Source organism: Chanos chanos, chromosome 9, assembly GCF_902362185.1.
Source record: "Chanos chanos chromosome 9, fChaCha1.1, whole genome shotgun sequence".
In the NCBI taxonomy this organism is placed as follows: Eukaryota; Metazoa; Chordata; class Actinopteri; order Gonorynchiformes; family Chanidae; genus Chanos; species Chanos chanos.
Window position 1 is genome coordinate 25,058,132 of NC_044503.1, and position 17,281 is coordinate 25,075,412.

Here is a 17,281-nt window from a genome sequence, read left to right on the forward strand (position 1 = left end):
CAATCCGGAATCAATCCGGGTCACTCCACCAGTTAACATACCTTTAATATTTTGACAACAAATGGCAGTGTGGGGAAAACAGTTGGACTTAGTGACATGACGTTGCTTTATCTCATTTGTTTAGCATAAATAAGAATATTGTCCAGTCTCTCAAGGGTATTATAGCCTTTCCTCAGGATGGTCAGATTGGTGCCCTATGATTGATGTCATAAATGAATGATAAGCTACTGTGATGTACATGTTTGCGGTTGCAAACCTTTGGTCAAGTCCATGTGAATTTAGTCAGAAATCAGACCTGTTATTAAGATAAAACATCGACCTCTGTTTATAGTTCTTTCTCTGGTTATATTTCAGATAAAATGAACTACAAATTCAGAAAAAGTTGTTCAGAATGTCCTGGGGCAGGGTGGGGGTATACAAATATGACAGAAAGTGCGTAAATCACCAGTTTACTTATTCACTTAAACTGGAAAAAACCCGTTACAATAACAATAACAAATGTTTTGGTGAAGTATTTTACGTCAAGGATGGTTGAGGCAAACACAAATAAATCTAAACTAAGTATTGCACGTCCAGCTATTTAATGACTAGATTTATATCTTTATTAAGGTAAGATTGGACTTTTCCCAAACTATAACCTTAATGAAGAACCATAGCTGTTCATTTATATGATGCAATAAAACAGAGCAGAATAGAAATATGCGACATTATAATTTCACTTAAAGTGAGTGTATTACGGAAATACCTCGTGGAATTGCACACAAGCAGCAACCGTTAAATTGTAAGTCTAGTAAACATACCCCGTGTTATACTAATTTTTATAAACAGTTGATTTTGTACACAAATTGGATAATTGCACGTGTACATACTCTGTGGCTGTGTACCCAAGCCGTGCACACGGTTAAAATCCGTTGTTGATTTCGAAGGGTTTATGCCTCTGGAGTACTGACGTCACCTGACGCACAAAGACATAGAACCGCCCCTTAATTCCCCTCACTCGGCATAGAGGCAGTGCTGTTCGCGCAGCGAGCGCTACTCTATCTCGTCAGTTTTTTGGTGACTATCCTCCGCTACTCACTTCTACTTCCTTTATTGTAACAGTTTCGGTGTCAGTGGTTGGCTCAAGAGGAAGTGTGAGGAGCGTGGCTCTTCACTTTCTTAGGAGAAACAAGAGGTATGGCGGAGAGGACGCTAGTTAGAAGAAAACAACAACCAAAGCACATTAAGCCAAAACAAGAACCAGAGACGAGAGAAACCTCTCCAACTCATGGACAAAAACAACTTCATGGAACATTGCAGTGACAGCGCGTGAGAATCCTCGAAAACTTTTTTTTTACGTGTTTGGTTTAGTATCGTCTCACCACATGTACAAGTTCCAGAGCGGTGACTTTGCTCGACTGACAGTGTGTTTATTTATCGCGTGTGTCACTGACATTGACATTCTTATTGACGTCTTCAAAACCTGAAAGTATCCGTTCTTGTTGTGCGGGCATCGCTAAAAAAATTATTGTTCTATACAAACCCTCGTTTAAAAAAATCTGAATTGTAACTCTGCCGCAGCACTACCTGGAGGCTTCAATAATTAAAAAGTAAATACGTGGAAGTGTTGGCATCAGGACAACAAGCATGGGGGCGAAACAGAGCAGTCCCGCTGCTAACGGACGGATGCGTGCATATTCGGGATCAGATTTACCGTCAAACACATCAGCCAGTAATGGAAACGGTAGGACTTCAGCCATGGCAGTGCGGTATTCTTACGGTGCCTCGGCTCACGGAGCCTCAGGTTCTTCGACCGCTGCTCACCATAATGGTCCCAGACCACGGTCCGTGGGTGGAAGTGGGAGTAATTCGGGAAATAGACCACAATCTGGCATTAATATACCCAGCAGTGGAGCGTACAGTTCCCAAGATTCGGGCAGCAGTACGCCAGAGGAGAACGCAGGAGAGAGAGACCGGGCAAGAGGGGGTCAGGGGGCTCCGCGACTGTTGATTGGATCATTACCGTCTCACCTTTCGCCTCATCTCTTCGGAGGTAAATAAAACGCAGCTTGCTTCAATGTGGTGGCTAAAGTAATGCGAACGCTGAAGTTTATCGTTTTATCTTTTATCAGTGTCAGTATTTGGTATTTGTCAAACAGGTCACAACCACAGGTGTGACAGTGCCTCTTAGATATATTCAGTAGTAGCCTACAAACAAAGACCAGTCAACCAGTTAGGAAGTTACGCGTTAATCAAAGCAGGTGCCTTAATACGAATGACAAGCTGAAGACGATTTGCATCCTTGTTTCGCTAAGTAAAACAACAAGAGGCATGGGAATATCTCAACTTTGTGTATTTGTCAAAACACGCAAAGGTTAACGAGTTAAGCCGAAGAGTTCAGTGACCAAGTTCAACTTGGAGTAACCGAGCCATATGCGACGCCACATAGGTGTCTGCAGCTGACCTAGATTCTGCAGAGTTTTGTGTTCGCCAGCCTTGGTCTGTATCCTGGTACTTTATTTCCTGGACACTGTTGAAGGATTAGTTTTGTCTAGGAATTTAGCAGATTAGGTACGGGGAAAGAAAGAAAAAAACTCAACTCTGAACGTTTGCAGTATAGAGCTGCTAAATATTCATATAGTCCCAGTCTAACACATTACCCCTGGGAAAAGATATTGCGCCGACTCCCCCTCCTCTCCTCTCTCCCCAGACCCTAAAAAGAGAAGCCGGTTGCCCTGGCCTTTGCGAATATTTCTTGGATGCTCCGTGACCTGGAATATAAACAGGACTTCTCAGGACCCACAATAACGTTATTCTAAAAATATGTCTGGATATTTTAGTAATATATGTAATAAGGATGTGTTTCAAGTGCCCATACGTCCTGCATGTCTTCGAAGAATCTCTGAACATTTTGTGATAACACACCGTGGTGTTGTCAAACGGCCCGTGTCTACTTCTTGTCATTTCCCGTGTTCCTCAGATTTGATTTTAGGGAAATGCGTCAGATATCCTGCGGTTTTGTCTCAGGGAATGTTGTGAAGTATGGAGATAGTAGGATCTCGACGTATTGAAAGTGGATGGTTAGGAGGAGCAGTCATCCTTGTCATGGAAAATCCCTAGCCTCCCTCGTGCTACAAGTATAGACAGGCCCGCGTGCACCTCACCTCGCTCAGCTGTAGAAGTGGAGATTTTTTTTTGTGTTTGTGTATGATCGTGTACAAAACAGATTGTGCGTTTGTAGAAAATATCGTTATAATCCAGATTGTTTTCGGGGGAAAAATTCTTTTTTTTTCTTCTCATTGTATGCGCAACACTCAGACTAATTGGCATATGCAAATACAAGGAACCATGAAATCCAGTTGAACAAAATGCAGTCTAACAGCAGTACAAAATTTCATGCCTGGCACAACTTGTTTTTCTTTTTGTTTGGCAGCAGAGGAAGGTCGTATTAGCTGGACAGTTTATTAAAATTTGATTGTACACATGATGTACACATTTGATATGTACATTGGGCAGCCGTGTTCTAGAGGTTAGAGAACCGGGCTCGTGACTGAAAGGTTACCGGTTTGATTCTCAGGACTGACGTCTACGGTTGTGTGCCCTTGCGCAAGGCACTTAACCCCAGCGCCCCTGGGTGCAAGGAATGCTGCCCACTGCTCCTGCGTCTGGTGTGAGTTCACTACCGGTGTGTTGGATGGGTTAAATGCAGAGGACACATTAACTTCTCGCTGTTCAAGGTGTGTGTGTGATCACAGACATTTACATATTCTTTATCGTACACATGGATGAGCACAAGGTTGATACTTTTTCAAAACACTCAAGTCAGCCTCTGAATCCGTGGGATTGTCTTAGAATTTATCAGCATGAAAATTAGGTTAATGATCTTTCTCTCTCTTTCCCTCTCTCGCTCTCTCTGTCTTTCTGCCTCTCTCCTGCATTAAGTGCCTGTCTGCAGTTAATGCTGCATTAATGACATAATTACCAGCAATAATATACTCTTTTGTAAATAACAAGTGGTACGCGTTTAGTGTCGGTGTTTTCCCCAAGTAAATGGTGTACTGGAAACTTGGAGCTCAGGGGGCTTTTGTGTAACATTTTTAAATAACGGAGTGGTACTCAACAGGTTTTAGAGATTTGATGTTTTTTTCTCACACGTGTTACACTTTTAGCTCTGAGTCACACTTCTAAATATACAAGACCTGTTGCAAATAACCAGTCAGAGCTAAATTCAGCTTAATCTGTAGTCTGTATTGCTCCAAGAATATAACACTAAAGAGTCTTATTTACTTAGTTTACCACTCCCTTTGGCCTAAAACTGAAAAACCGCAAGCCCACACAGACAAGAGAAAGACTGTGTTGCCTTTACAAGGATTCGGCACGAGGAAGAGGACTGTTAAACATGTGACGATACATATAGAGTTTACCTGCACAACTCACTCGCGACACCTGTAGAGCTTTGCTGTCTGTACTCTTATCAGTTTCTTGTTCCTGTCCTAAAGGTAGTGTCGGTAAACAATTTTTCTGTTGGGATCTTCGACACAATAAGCGGATTGGCTAGGAAGTGAAAAGTGCTGTTCCAAGTGATTGTGCGACAAAAATCGATCGTCGAGTTGAACGAAATGTCACTCGTTGACGGAACACGTTTTGTTTTGCATTGTGGTTTCGTGAGTTGCTGTTGTTGGTTCTTTGTTTTTGTTTTGGTTAGGATGTTTGTTTGTTTAGCCCAGCCCCCCCCCCCCCCTTTGCTCAGCATCTGGGGTATTGTTTGTGTCCTCCTATAGCCTATATGTCAGCTTCCTTTCATTCTGTCAAACCAACTGTGGAAGTTTCCAGAGAGTGGGAGTGAGTGAGTGAATAAGCGCCAGAGAGGGGGGGCACTGTGGACCATGTGAGTGGCTAGACTTGCTGTGCACTGCATTTGTCATGGACAGATGTGACTAAAAAAAGTGTGTGTGTGTGTGGTGTGTAGATGCATGCGGTGTCAGTGCTGAAGCATGACAACAACATTATGAGAGAATATTCAGTCGGCCACAACAACAAAACCAACAAAAGAAGAGACCGGCATTCGGGCTGGTTGGTTTACCATCCTCTCAACCTGTGTTAAAATCCCATTAGGCTGAGGTGCACTGCGTTCCAGTCCAGTAGGCTGTCATTTCACTGCACCTGCAGAGCACTTTGATATCTCTGATAATCAGCAGACATCCTGTTACATTACCACTAACATCAAAGATACGCCTTCAGCAAGAATACAGACGGGCTTTACAAGAAAGAGCGTTGAAAAATGGAGAGTTGCTGAGGATCTGGGATGGCGGACGGGAGGATTGTGAGTTTGCAGAGAAACAAAAGCAAGGTTTGGCTGTGAAAGTGTGTCCTGCAAGAGGGCTGTGCTGATTTAGGTTTGATCGGTGTACGGATGTAGTTATGAGAATATGAGTGAGTTGATTATAAATCACATTGCTGGTCAGTTGTGCAATGCAAACAGAAAACTAATTAAAAAAAAAAATCAATTGTGGCTTAGCTCACATCTCATAAACAAGAATATATTAACTCTGAATAAACTCATACATCACATATGGACGTGGAGTGTGTCCTGTGTTTTATAAGCCCTGTAGTGCGGTAGGACTTTGTTTAAAGAGAGCTTAGACACTCTTGGCCCGTTTTTACAGTCATGCCAACAGTTGACAGACAATGTTGTTTAGTTTAGAGTGATTAATAGTGAATTAATTAAGTCAAGTTTCCTGTAGGTGCTTGAAACAAAAATGTCCCTCGCGAAATGTGTTTTTCACCAGACGGTTAATCTACAGTCTTGTGAACATTTTCGCGTTAAAGGTAGCTTCGATTAGATCACGGCCTCCGATTTCAGATAGTGCTGAAGATGACAGCTTAATTCTTTATCATTTTTTCCCCCCTTTGCATCAGATGACACCTTCTGTCTATTTATATCTATAGATTCGACATTTGTTATCTTTTGCTCATTTCTCATATGCGTAGGCGCGACCTCGTTTCTGAAGGGGGTCTTCTCGGCCTGTTACTGGCTGACATTTTGTGTGGTGGCAGCAGGGTGCATGTTGAAAGAGCTCAAACTGTCAGTTAGCTGAAGTGTGGCACACACACAGAGAGAGAGAGAGAGAGTTGGATATACACCAATAATGAAGGAAAAGACCTTTCTCTCGGAACAGCTGGAGAGGACAAAACCTCTTGTGGAGTCACTTGGGCAGGTTGTCGTCGTATAAAAGTATTAAAAAAAAAAACCTTTGAGATATTACGCGATTTAATCATTCTGAGGAATCCTGTGGATTGCGTAGCGAGGGGCTTACCTCTTCTAAATCTGCGAGCTCCCATTCTGAACATATGCTAACGGCTGAGGGAAAACACTTTCAGGCACTCTGCTTCAGTTAGCGCTGGATGGTGAGAGATATTCCGTAGGTGACTGCGGCGGCAGCCAATCTGTGGAGAGAGAGCCCTTGGCATGTCCCCGTGGACAATCAGCTTTCTCTCACCATGATGAAAATCCCCTCCACACATGCACTCGCACATGCGTGCGCACGCTAGCAGCCTGTTACAGGTTCCTCCGCAGACGTGACCTAGCATTAGAGCTATGCCTAATAATTAACTAGACTCATTCTACGGCTCTGCTTCCCTCTCTCTCTCTGTCTCTCTCTCTCTCTCTTTCTCTGCTGTATGCTGTATAACCTCTGATAAATGTCTTGCCTGACACATGTATGAACAGTTTTTAGTTCGGTTTGCTTTGGCTGTTTGCTTCACAGCATGTCGACCGTCTCTCCACATTTTAAACCTGTCAAACCACCATGAAACCAAATGATTTGTCTTTATGAGGTAGAAGGGTGATGACAACAGAAACCTGGAGCGGGGGGGGGGGGGGGGGGGGCGGGTTCTTTAAAACCAAAAACCACCAAAGCAAGCAGATCCAGCAGCTGAGCTGGCCCCTGCAATGTGGTTTCCAAGGTGGAGCAGCCCTCGCCTTCTCTTTTTCGTAGGGCGTCGCCGAACAGGGAAAGTGCAGTTCAACTGTCAACTGCTGCACCTGCTTCCCCCTGTTCCGTGACACACATAGGCAAACACACTCACTGATGACTCTGGAAAGCACACATTGGTGTGCTTGCAGACAGGAATACACTCATATGTTCTTATTCCAACAGCACACACACACACACACACTCTATCTCTCACGTGCACTCAAACTCTTTTCCTTTCAGTTTTATTCAGTGAGCTTTATTGGCATGACTGTAATAAGTACAATATAGTCAGACCCAGCAGATCAATTTGATGATAACACAAGTTAATACCGAATGGGGTGTGGGGGCGGAGACATGGTAACAAAGCGTAACAAAATAGGAAATATCTCTCTCTCTCTTTCTCTCTCTCTCTCTCTCTTCTCTCATTCTTTCATATGTACAACAGAGAAAGCAGGAGTACCAGGAAATATTTGTCACTTTGTGCCCTTTGTACCTGTCATTGCTCTCTCAGACCAGCTAAGGTCACCTGTCAGCACTCATTGTGTTGGACCTATTAGCCCAGCACCTACACTCATGTCTCAGTGAATGATTGCTGTTGCTTGGTAACACTGGGAGGGACATCTGTGTCACACTGGACAAGCATCAGGCTGGCCTTTTGAAAACAGGACGGAGGAGAATCCAAACGTCTCTCGGCGACATCCGAGACTCTCTCTCTATCTCTTTCTCGTTAATTGAGAAAACAGCGGGATGTTTTTTAAGCGTGCAGCTGAAGCCTCAGGGCTGGCTCGGTTCCTCAGGGAGATCCGATCTGCCACTGCTCTGGTCGTCATCGCAGACACACACACACACACAAGCTCCGAGGCACCTTGTGGTCCTTTGTCCTACCATCTCCTCCTACTTTTCTTTTCTTTTCTTTTTTTTTTTTTGGTAATGCTTTTGCCGCTGCGCCCTTGTGCTTCAAGGTGCTCTGAATATTTAGTTCCAGAAATAGTTGTGAGTCTGTGGCATTTCAAAAACAGCCAAGCCAACCGGGATAACTTAAACACAGGCAGGAACAAAAGCCTCAGATAAACCTCCACTTTTCCTCCCTCCTCTCCCCTCCTAAATAAAGAGCAGAAGAGAAGGTGCTGAGGAAGAGGTAAATATTGTGGTTTTGAAGCCGTCATGGATGATTCTGTCAGTGAGACAGGAAACCGTCGATGAGGCAGGGCGAGGGAGAAGATTTAGCCGGAATCAGAAAGGGGATGCAGTCAAAGTCGAGGTTTGATCACGGGAATACGGGAATGAGGCAAGGACGTGAGGAAAAGAGAGACAGTTAGGGGTCAAGACGATGTTTGAGCTAGAGGCAGAGATGAACTTAAGTTAGAAACGCTTAAGCTGGAGAGAGTGACGTGCTAAAGTTAGACAGTGTAAAAGGCTGAATATAGAAACATGACCGTGCTTCAGTTAGTAATGGATTTGCCAAGGATGTTCCAACTCCTGACCAAGACATGCTGCAGCTAGAGTCAGATGCATGTGTTAATTACTCACTGCAATATGCTTGAATTAGGCAGAGAGACCTTTAGAGAAAGGTACATATTTTATTCAGCATCTGGAATATGCTTGGATCAGAGATAGGGAGATGTGTTAATTAGAGGCAAACACATGTTTTAATCAGTAACTGAAATGTGTTTGGATTAGATGCAGGGAGATGTTTGAATTAGAGACAGGGACATGTCAGCATTAGTAATTGAGAATATGCTCATATTAAAGGCAGGAACTGTTTTAAGTAGAATCAGGGAAGTTTAAGGGACAGAGGTAGCACTGGGCTTGAGTTAGAGACAGGGATGTAGTTACATTAAAGCCGGAGTCGGAGGCCGAATGGAGACGGGACTTCCAAGGCTGGCCTGGGTCAGATGTGAAGGCAGGAAGAGCAGAGGCTTGGGGAGCGTGGTGCTGGGAGCAGAGTCAGTCTGGAGGTGAACTACAGGGCAGACTGGAGAAGAATGATAAGGACAGGTTGAGAGTCGAGGGGGTGACGAGAGGCTCGGAACGGGTCAGTGGCCAGTGGTCACCGGCTCACGTCTCAGGCGTGACGGGCCAACTGTGCCACCTCAGCATTTCAAACTCCTTAATGGATAAACACCCTCACTCACTCTCTCTCTCTCTCTCTCCTACCCACACTGCTCCTAGGATTGGCAAGCTTCCACCTCTGCTCAAAAAGCTTTCAACCCTTAGAGTCTCTCTCTGTTTTTCTCTCTCTCTCTCCCTCTTTCTCTTTCTCTCTCTCTCTCTCTCCCTCTTTCTCTTTCTCTCTCTCTCTCTCTCTGTCTCTCCTCCTCTCTCTCTCCCTCTCTATCCCTCCCTATCCTGTTTGTCTGTCTCAAGATTTTTAAATTAAAATTGGAAAGGCTTAAATGTGAAATTACCAAGCAATTATAATTTTGACAACTGTGTATAGAGGACATTTTTTGTAAAATCAGAATCATTCCTGGACATGTCATCATAAGGGTTTTGTGATTCTGTAATTTGTTTGCAATTATGTAACACGCTCTCTTAAGTGCTCTGTGTGTGTGTGTGTGTGTGAGAGAGAGAGAGACAGAGAGAGAGAGAGAGCAGACTTTGAAATGTTTACTGACTTTATTAGCAATTGGAGCTTTGAGCCTTAACTGTAGCCTGTCAAAAAACTTGAAGGATTGTCATAAGTCGATACAGACGAATGCATCCATGTTTCAGCCCGGAACCTTCTTTTCCCAGAACCCCTAAGTCAATGTATTCAAACAACACAGACAGACAGATTAGCAATTCTGCTTGAGTTGACCGTTAAAGACTTTTGACAAATAAACTTGTTGAACCGTCGAATGACTTTTTGACCACTGTAGCTTTTGTCTCTCATGCATTTGCATACAAATGACTTTCATTTGCTTGGTTAGCCATTCAGCATTAATGAGAAATCTTCTGCATCATAAGCATATGAAACATTAAGGAGCGTCGAAGATGCAAAGACACAATTCACCGTACGCTCCATTGTTCATTAGCAAATGTCACCCTCAGTTTAGCTCAGCAAGTGTATTTGTCTGTGTTCAGCTCAACGGTGACTTTTCAGCCTCCCCCTCCTCCTCTTCCTCCTCCTCCTCCTCCTCACAGTCTCACCTTTTGCTCAGGAGGAAGTGGATCCTGTGACATGTTGTCACCCAGGAAGCCATTGTGGTTGATTGAAAAATTACCTTTTTCCTCCGTCAACAAACTCTAATTAGTCTTGTTCTTTTCCTCACTTTGTTTTGCGTACCCCTTGTTGATAGAGTGAGACAGGCAAATGAAGAGAGAGAGAGAGAGAGGGAGAAAGAGAGAGTGAGCAAAAGACAGGCAGAGGTAGTGAGAAAGACATATGGAGAGGAGAGAGAGAGAGAGACTGAGGGAGAAAGAATGAAAAAGACAGGCAGAGGTGCTGAGAGAGACAGACAGATGGAGACAAGGAGAGAGAGACACACAAATATATATATATAGAGAGAGATCCACAGCTGATTTAATATGGCCACAAGCCTGTAAAGGGAGCGGTTAAACAACGGGGATTTGGTTCAGCAGTGCTGAGTTGTGCTCACAGCTGTGGCACACCACACTATAACACACACTAAGAAATGGGAAACATGTGTCTCTGTGTTCGCCTGTTTTCTTTTCTTTTGACCTAATTGTTTGAGGTTTGTTTAAACATCCTGTGGACTTTTATTTATGTACTTATTTTAAGTGCACATGTTTAGAGTTGGTCCGTTTTTGTGATATTGAGTACCAGATATTTACTAGGGATCTAGTTCCATGAGAATGCACTTAAAAAAAAAAAAAAAGACTCTGACCTAGCAAGTACCAATGACGGACAGCTCAGCTCAGCCAATTGACAATGGCCCTTTATGTCCCCACAGATTCTGATTGGCTGAGTCCTTGCATGGGTTCCAGGGTTAGATGTTTTATGAGGTCTATATGCATGTACATGTACCGGTCATCAATCCAAGAATCAATAGTCAATCTTCTTCTCCCCGAGTGATAGAGTACCACTCCGTCTCACACATTAATCTGTCTGCACCATTATCACCACATGGAGCCTGCACTGGGAAGACAAGGTTTCTCTGTCGAACACTTTTAAATCAAAAAACTGCCATTTCACCACAGCTCATCACACTTTTTTTTTTTTCAGCTTGTCACGCCAATGTTTTAGGTGTTTGAATCTCCAACGTGCTTAAAGGGGGGTTGAGGGGCACAGTGTTAAAGTCTCTAAGCAATGAGGAAAAGTGAGGTAACTTCTTACATCTGGTCCACTTCAGCCAACTTTTTCTTCTCTTCTTTTTTCTTCTGGGTTTTTTTTTTTTTTTTTTTTCTTTTTGAGATGAAATTGTTTGAAAAGGATGAAATGACTACTGGGTATGTTTATGAAAATTTCATAAACATGACGATTTCCCCCCCATGCACTTACAAGACTTTTTTTGTGTTTGCTTTACACAGGCAAGGACCAGAGTTCACATGGGTCACTGTCTCTGTCTGTTTTTTTGGGTTTTTTTCCCTCTCCCCCTTTGTGGCTTTGTTTGAACAAGTGGTCCTGGCACCCATAGAGGAGCATGACTGACTGCGTTTTCGCTCTCGAAAGCGTTTGTTTTGTGGAGCGTGAATCTACATGATACAGGAGAGGATAATTCACTGATCACTGGGGCTACGTGCTGCTCTTAGCATCACTCTTGTCGCTTTGTACAGAATTTGGGTTGCAAACGCTGCTTGAGGAAAAACTCCAGTCAAGCCACCATGTGCAAATGTCACTCTGACGCTGGTTCGTGTTTGTACAAAATAGCGGGTACTTATCAAGACAAGGAGTCCTGCCCTGGCTGCAAGTGATTCAATGCGGTTTCTGTCTTGTTTCTTTTTTTAAATTTTTACATAGCTTTGGGCCTCTATCTTGAATCAATAGCTTTAGAGGAGTTGTTGTCCAACAACTTCATAATAAAATAACACTCACATTAGCTGTCATAACATTCCAGAATGTTCCAGAAGGGAACATTTCAGGAATGGAATTTGGGAATAGCACGAAAGTGTTCTAGAACAGAATGCTGAGGAGACTGTGGGAACCAAAGGGCAGACGGACACTCGAACCCCACAGGCCATAACCCTGATGATGATGAAGGACAGCGTTCATGACTGGCAATGTGTATTTATTTATCTCCAAAAGCTTCCACAGAAGCATGGGAAATCAGCCTGGGCCCTCAGCCATAGAATGAATACATCTGCTCAGTTCACTTGTATGTTACAACTGAGCACATAAGACATTTAGTGTGATAGCTAATCTTAGACTCTTCAATGGAAAAAAGCATCCATCTCTTTAATGCTTCCGGAAGCTTCAACGTGGTGCTAGTTGCTGTCTACAAGAACGAGATCAAAAAGTCTTATGTATCAGGTTTCTCAGTGAGAGTACTGATTTTAGATCAGTGCTGGCCTTTTATAGTCCTACGAAATTCTGTAATGTGACTTCAGCAGAACTGATCTCAGGAGAGCTCTCTTACTCTGGTGCCCAACATTCAGGGCAATATAAAAATCAAAACACACAACAACACACACAAATGCTAAGATACACAGTCTGTGGATAGAACCTCTCTAACTAAATGTCTGATACACACATACCCAGCTCTCTTAAAGCCCACAGGTGACATACATGTATGGCTTCTCTTAAGTCCATATTTTTTTATCATAATTTTTAATTTTCTGCTTATATATACTTTCTTCTTGTTTACACTGTAAATTGTATTTCCACAAAGTATTTTTTCCCCCCGACTTGTAAAATGGCGTTCCTGCTTTCTGTCTCGGTATGTGCATCTTACTGCAGTAACACTGATTTCAATTAAAATTTTCATTTACACGGAACACTGGTGATTCAGAGTAGGAGCAGTGGAAATGTTCAGTGCTGTATGAGAAATCGAATGGCCCTTTGACCTGTTGGGCTGAATCATTGCAGTCGGCAGTGGGGTTTTTTTTTTTTTTTTTGTGAGGTGTCCACACACTTTTCTGAGCTGAGAAGTGATTGTGCTGGTGAAGCACAGAGAGGTAAATTGAATTTATAAACACACAAACACACATACATGCACAGATAGACACACACACACACACACAAAAAGTCAATGCAGTTGGCCAACTAAGTCGATTAACCGGTCTCATTTTGGCCACTGAGCCATTCATTTTGTCGTTACGTTTTTAAAAAAGAAGATCTTTCGAAAGGCAATCGAAGAAATTGCATCTGTTTTTCATCCAGATCCGCAGCTCCCGGCCTTCTCAGAAAAAGCCGTTAAAATCTGGATCGGCTGTTTGAGAATCCCATTTTAGGAATTCAGCAGACTGCAGGCTGTAAATTTCACATAGACCTTTCTGTTGGTCTGTTGGTTCTTTAAGTTATGACACCTTGAATCTGTTCAATGAGAACACTTCAGCAGTTGGTTCTATCTAACGTCACGCTTTGCCACGTGAGCGTTTGTTTTCTAGATGTCATGGAGATTACTTTATGTACCATGCCATCTTCTTCAGACTGACCCTCATCGGTGGCACATAAACCTATTCATAGATTGTTCTTTCTGTTTCCAGGATTTTATTACTTTATGGATTACTTATTGCTTACCAGAAGGTTATGAGTTCAAAACCCACGCTTGGCACCTCATCACTCAAATCTCAAGGTCACAATAGCAGTGTGGCCTCTGGCAGGGCAGTATAAAGTCACTATGTGTGGTGAAAAAAAAGAAACTGTAAACTATAAAAAAAACTTCTGTTTCAGAACTGAACGATGTTGTAATTGTAACAGTTTGCAGAATAACAGCTGAAATTGAAAACACAGGATGCTTTATCACGACAAATGGTCTTTGCTCTCACCTCTACTCTTGAGAGCTGTGACCGACTGGCCAACCATTCAAAGACGTTGAGAAACACCATTCTCTAAATGTTCAAAGCATGTTTTTTTGTTGTTGTTGTTGTTGTTTATTTGTTTGTCTGTCACCAATGCTTCTCAGGCAAGTTTTTCCACATGAGGTGACCTGGTTTGGTCATTAAGTTTAATACCACCCTGTTTTCCAACTATCTCTCACATGTAAAACATTGTAATGGCCCCCCTTTTTTTAGATCATGTTTGCATCCCTCCAACAGTTGAGAAAATATTATCTTACCTTTATGAGGCTTTTCTTTCCTTTCCTCTGTATACCAGCCAAATAAACGCAGATGTTTAGATCGTCCTCCAGCATCATAAAGCGGGAGATTCAATCCTATTATGGACTAAAGTCCAATGATTATCAGTTATGTAAGCAGGACGGGGCTCATATCACTGTGTATGGCTATATATGAAAAATATCCTCTCCTAGCCTGACTATATTATGAAAAGAAATTTATTGAATATAATGTTAGCATATTAGTTTCACAGCGTGCTTAAGAAAATATATATATATATACTTTGATATATTGGAGCAGTAGGGCCTAAGGTTGTAATGCTCCGAGATTTGTATCGTTTTCATTCGTTTGAAGTAATTATATTTGAAAATGACAGAAGGTCCGGTGAAAGGTTTCATTTGCTGTACGTGTTTGGATTGTTTGGGCGGGAAAACTCCGAGAAAGTAAGAGAAAGAGAGAGGTTACACCGAGGGCTGGAAGAAACGTTTATGGTCACATGAGCTTCTCTGTTTTGTTTTTGTTTTTGTTTTTGTTTTTGAAATGCAGTGACAAGTCTGCAGATCACATCTTTTGTTGTTGGTGGTAGTGGTGGTGGTGGTGGTGGTTCTTCTACTTGTTGTTGGTTGTTGTTAGTTTGTTGTGGTTGCTGTTGTTGGTTGGTTGGTTGTTTGCTTTGTTGCCGTTGTCGTCTGTGACTTGTCACCGTGAGGAAAACTCCAACGTCGTTTAAAATGTCGTGATCTCGTGGACAGAATTGTCTCCTTTTATGTTACATAATGCTCTTAGTCTTTTCTCTCTTTTTTCACATTTTTGTATCAGTTTTACAGTTTCCTCCCATGCTGTGTTTTATCACTGTGTCCTGCCATTTCATTCAAGCGTTTCCTGATTGCGGAACAATCAAGGTTTAATCTATGTCAGCATTCCCATAATGGCCTTGCTGTAGTCAGGATGACTCACACACCAATGAAAAATAGTGCAGAAATGTGTGTGTGTGTGTGTGTGTGTGTGTGTATTGCCTGATTTAGAGACAAAGCCTGACAATAAAGCCATTTGACGTTTTTTTTTGTTTGTTTGTTTGTTTTTGTTTGCTTTTCTTGTTGTTTGTTCTTTAAATCCGAAAATACAGACCTGGGGAATGTATGTGTGTGTTTGAATCTCAGTAAGGATATGTGGGCATATTTGCAGAGGTACAATTTCCTCCCGTGAAACATAACAGGAAATGGTGTGATGTTTTCAGGGGCTGTTGTCTTGTTTTCTGTGGGTTAGAGCTACTAAGAAAAGGTTTGTTATCATTTATCTTAATTTCCTCTTCATAATCATTCTTTCAACATTTTGTTTTTCCTCTGTCGCTCTTACGAGACTTAATGTAACACGTCTGTATTGTTCGTAATTGTCCACCTATTGCACACCTGTCTGGCCGTGAAGGGGTCTCTTCTCTCTGTGTGTCCTTCTCAAAATTTCTTCCATTTATTACCCTCTTACACCTGGGGTTTTTGAGGGGAGCGTTTTTCTTGCCTGTTTTGTCAGTTATAAACCTGTGGGCACGTAAAGCCCTTTGAGACTGTAAACAGTGATATTGGCCTTTAAATAAAGTTAAACTTGAACTTGAAACATAAACGCATTCTTCTCTATTATGAGTCTCTGAGGTGTCCTGCCTGAATATCTGTCATTCAGTTGACCCTTATAAGTTTAATCATGTACATATTCAGAGAATGCACAGTGATCTGGATATGGGCTAATATAAGCGCGTGTAAGCACGACAGTGTCTCCCCTCGACCGGTCTTTATTTTGTGTCTCTATCTCTCTCCGTCTCTCCCTGTCCCTTTCTCCCTCTCTGTCTTTCTCTCGCTCATCTTTTTATCCCATTAACCCTCCCTCACGCGTACGCTATCACGTGGTGGTTCCTCCCACACCACTCTCGAACCCCTTGCTCCTCAAAACAGACCACTCAGCTCTCAGACTGTTTTATTGACTACAGCAACACACAAATCCCTGTGTTGTCCTCACTTTGTAATGACCTCATAGAGAGAGAGAGAGCACGAGAGATTCAAGGGCTGCTTATTAAATGGTAGGGTTGTCATGGAAACGTGACCCTGCTAAACGCCTGATCCCCTTTGAATATGCTCCTAAAAGAAAGCGGCGACGTTAACGGGCCAGCGGAGCGGTCCCTGAAGTCGGCGAGCGCTGTCTGGTCCAGGGCCGGTTACCGGACGCTCCTCTCAGCCGTCCCTCGCTTCCCCATCGCGCAGCAGATGTTTATCTCACTAATGCTCACGTGCAAAAGGATTTTCCACCAGTAACACCCTCCCCTCCCCAAACACACACACACACACACACACGCACACGCACATATTATACACACATACACACAAACACAAGCAACTTTCAAGGTCACCCCTTTTTTCGACCAAATCTTACAAATGAAGCCTCTTTGCTGACTTGCCGGTAATTTCTCAGCAGCTGCAACATGAACGTATGGACGCGGATGAGTCATAGGCGAAAACACGGCGGTGGTTTTGCGCAAGCCTCGGCAGACCAAGAGCCTCTCTCTCTCTGAGAATATGACGCAGTCTTCTCGAAAAGAACCGTGCCCCGTGAGTTTTAAGCTTGTTGTGATAAGCCCGAAGAGGGTAGCAACAGTCGTTATGTACTGTGCAACACTGGGCTCTTTACTAGCGACGAGACGGCTCAGTCCAGATAAACAGCGTCATTATTCTTTATCAAGCTCTTACTATTAAACCAATAAGAAAAACATGAGGCTCAGACCTTTGGACATAGGAAATAGTATCATATGATCATCTCTGCATTTATATTTGATATTTGTTGAAAGAAAGAAGGGAGAGTAAAGGATGGAAATATTTTGGTCCATATCTGTGCACACTGAGCTTATCTGCAGGTTTGGGACAGTCTAGAGGGCTTTCTCTGTGTTTACCAAGTGTCTGTGTCTGTTGGCTCTTCATACCCTGCCAAAAGGAAATTCTCTAGGAGTCTGAATGTCACGCTGTGAGCTCAGGCAAGTCTGTCATTGATTCTCTCTTCATAGTTTCAAAGTGCAAATCAGGAAGTATTCAGTGTGAAGGATTGTGTGTGTGCGTGTGTGTGCGTGTGTGCGTGTGTGTGCGTGTGTGTGTGTGTGTGTGCGAGCGAGCGTGTACGCATAACCCATC

General features: G+C 42.9%; 1 protein-coding gene across 2 annotated transcripts in view; it reads left to right on the forward strand.

Annotated features, from left to right (window-relative positions):
• Nucleotides 1-1,042: 1,042 nt before the first annotated feature.
• Nucleotides 1,043-17,281, forward strand: part of znrf2b (zinc and ring finger 2b) — a 63,371-nt gene continuing 47,132 nt past the window's right edge. For both annotated transcript variants that reach the window (XM_030783794.1, XM_030783793.1), the window contains exon 1: nt 1,043-2,032. In XM_030783794.1, coding sequence (XP_030639654.1) covers nt 1,627-2,032 — 406 coding nt within the window. In that variant the 5' untranslated portion in view covers nt 1,043-1,626. The remainder of the gene's footprint in view (nt 2,033-17,281) is intronic.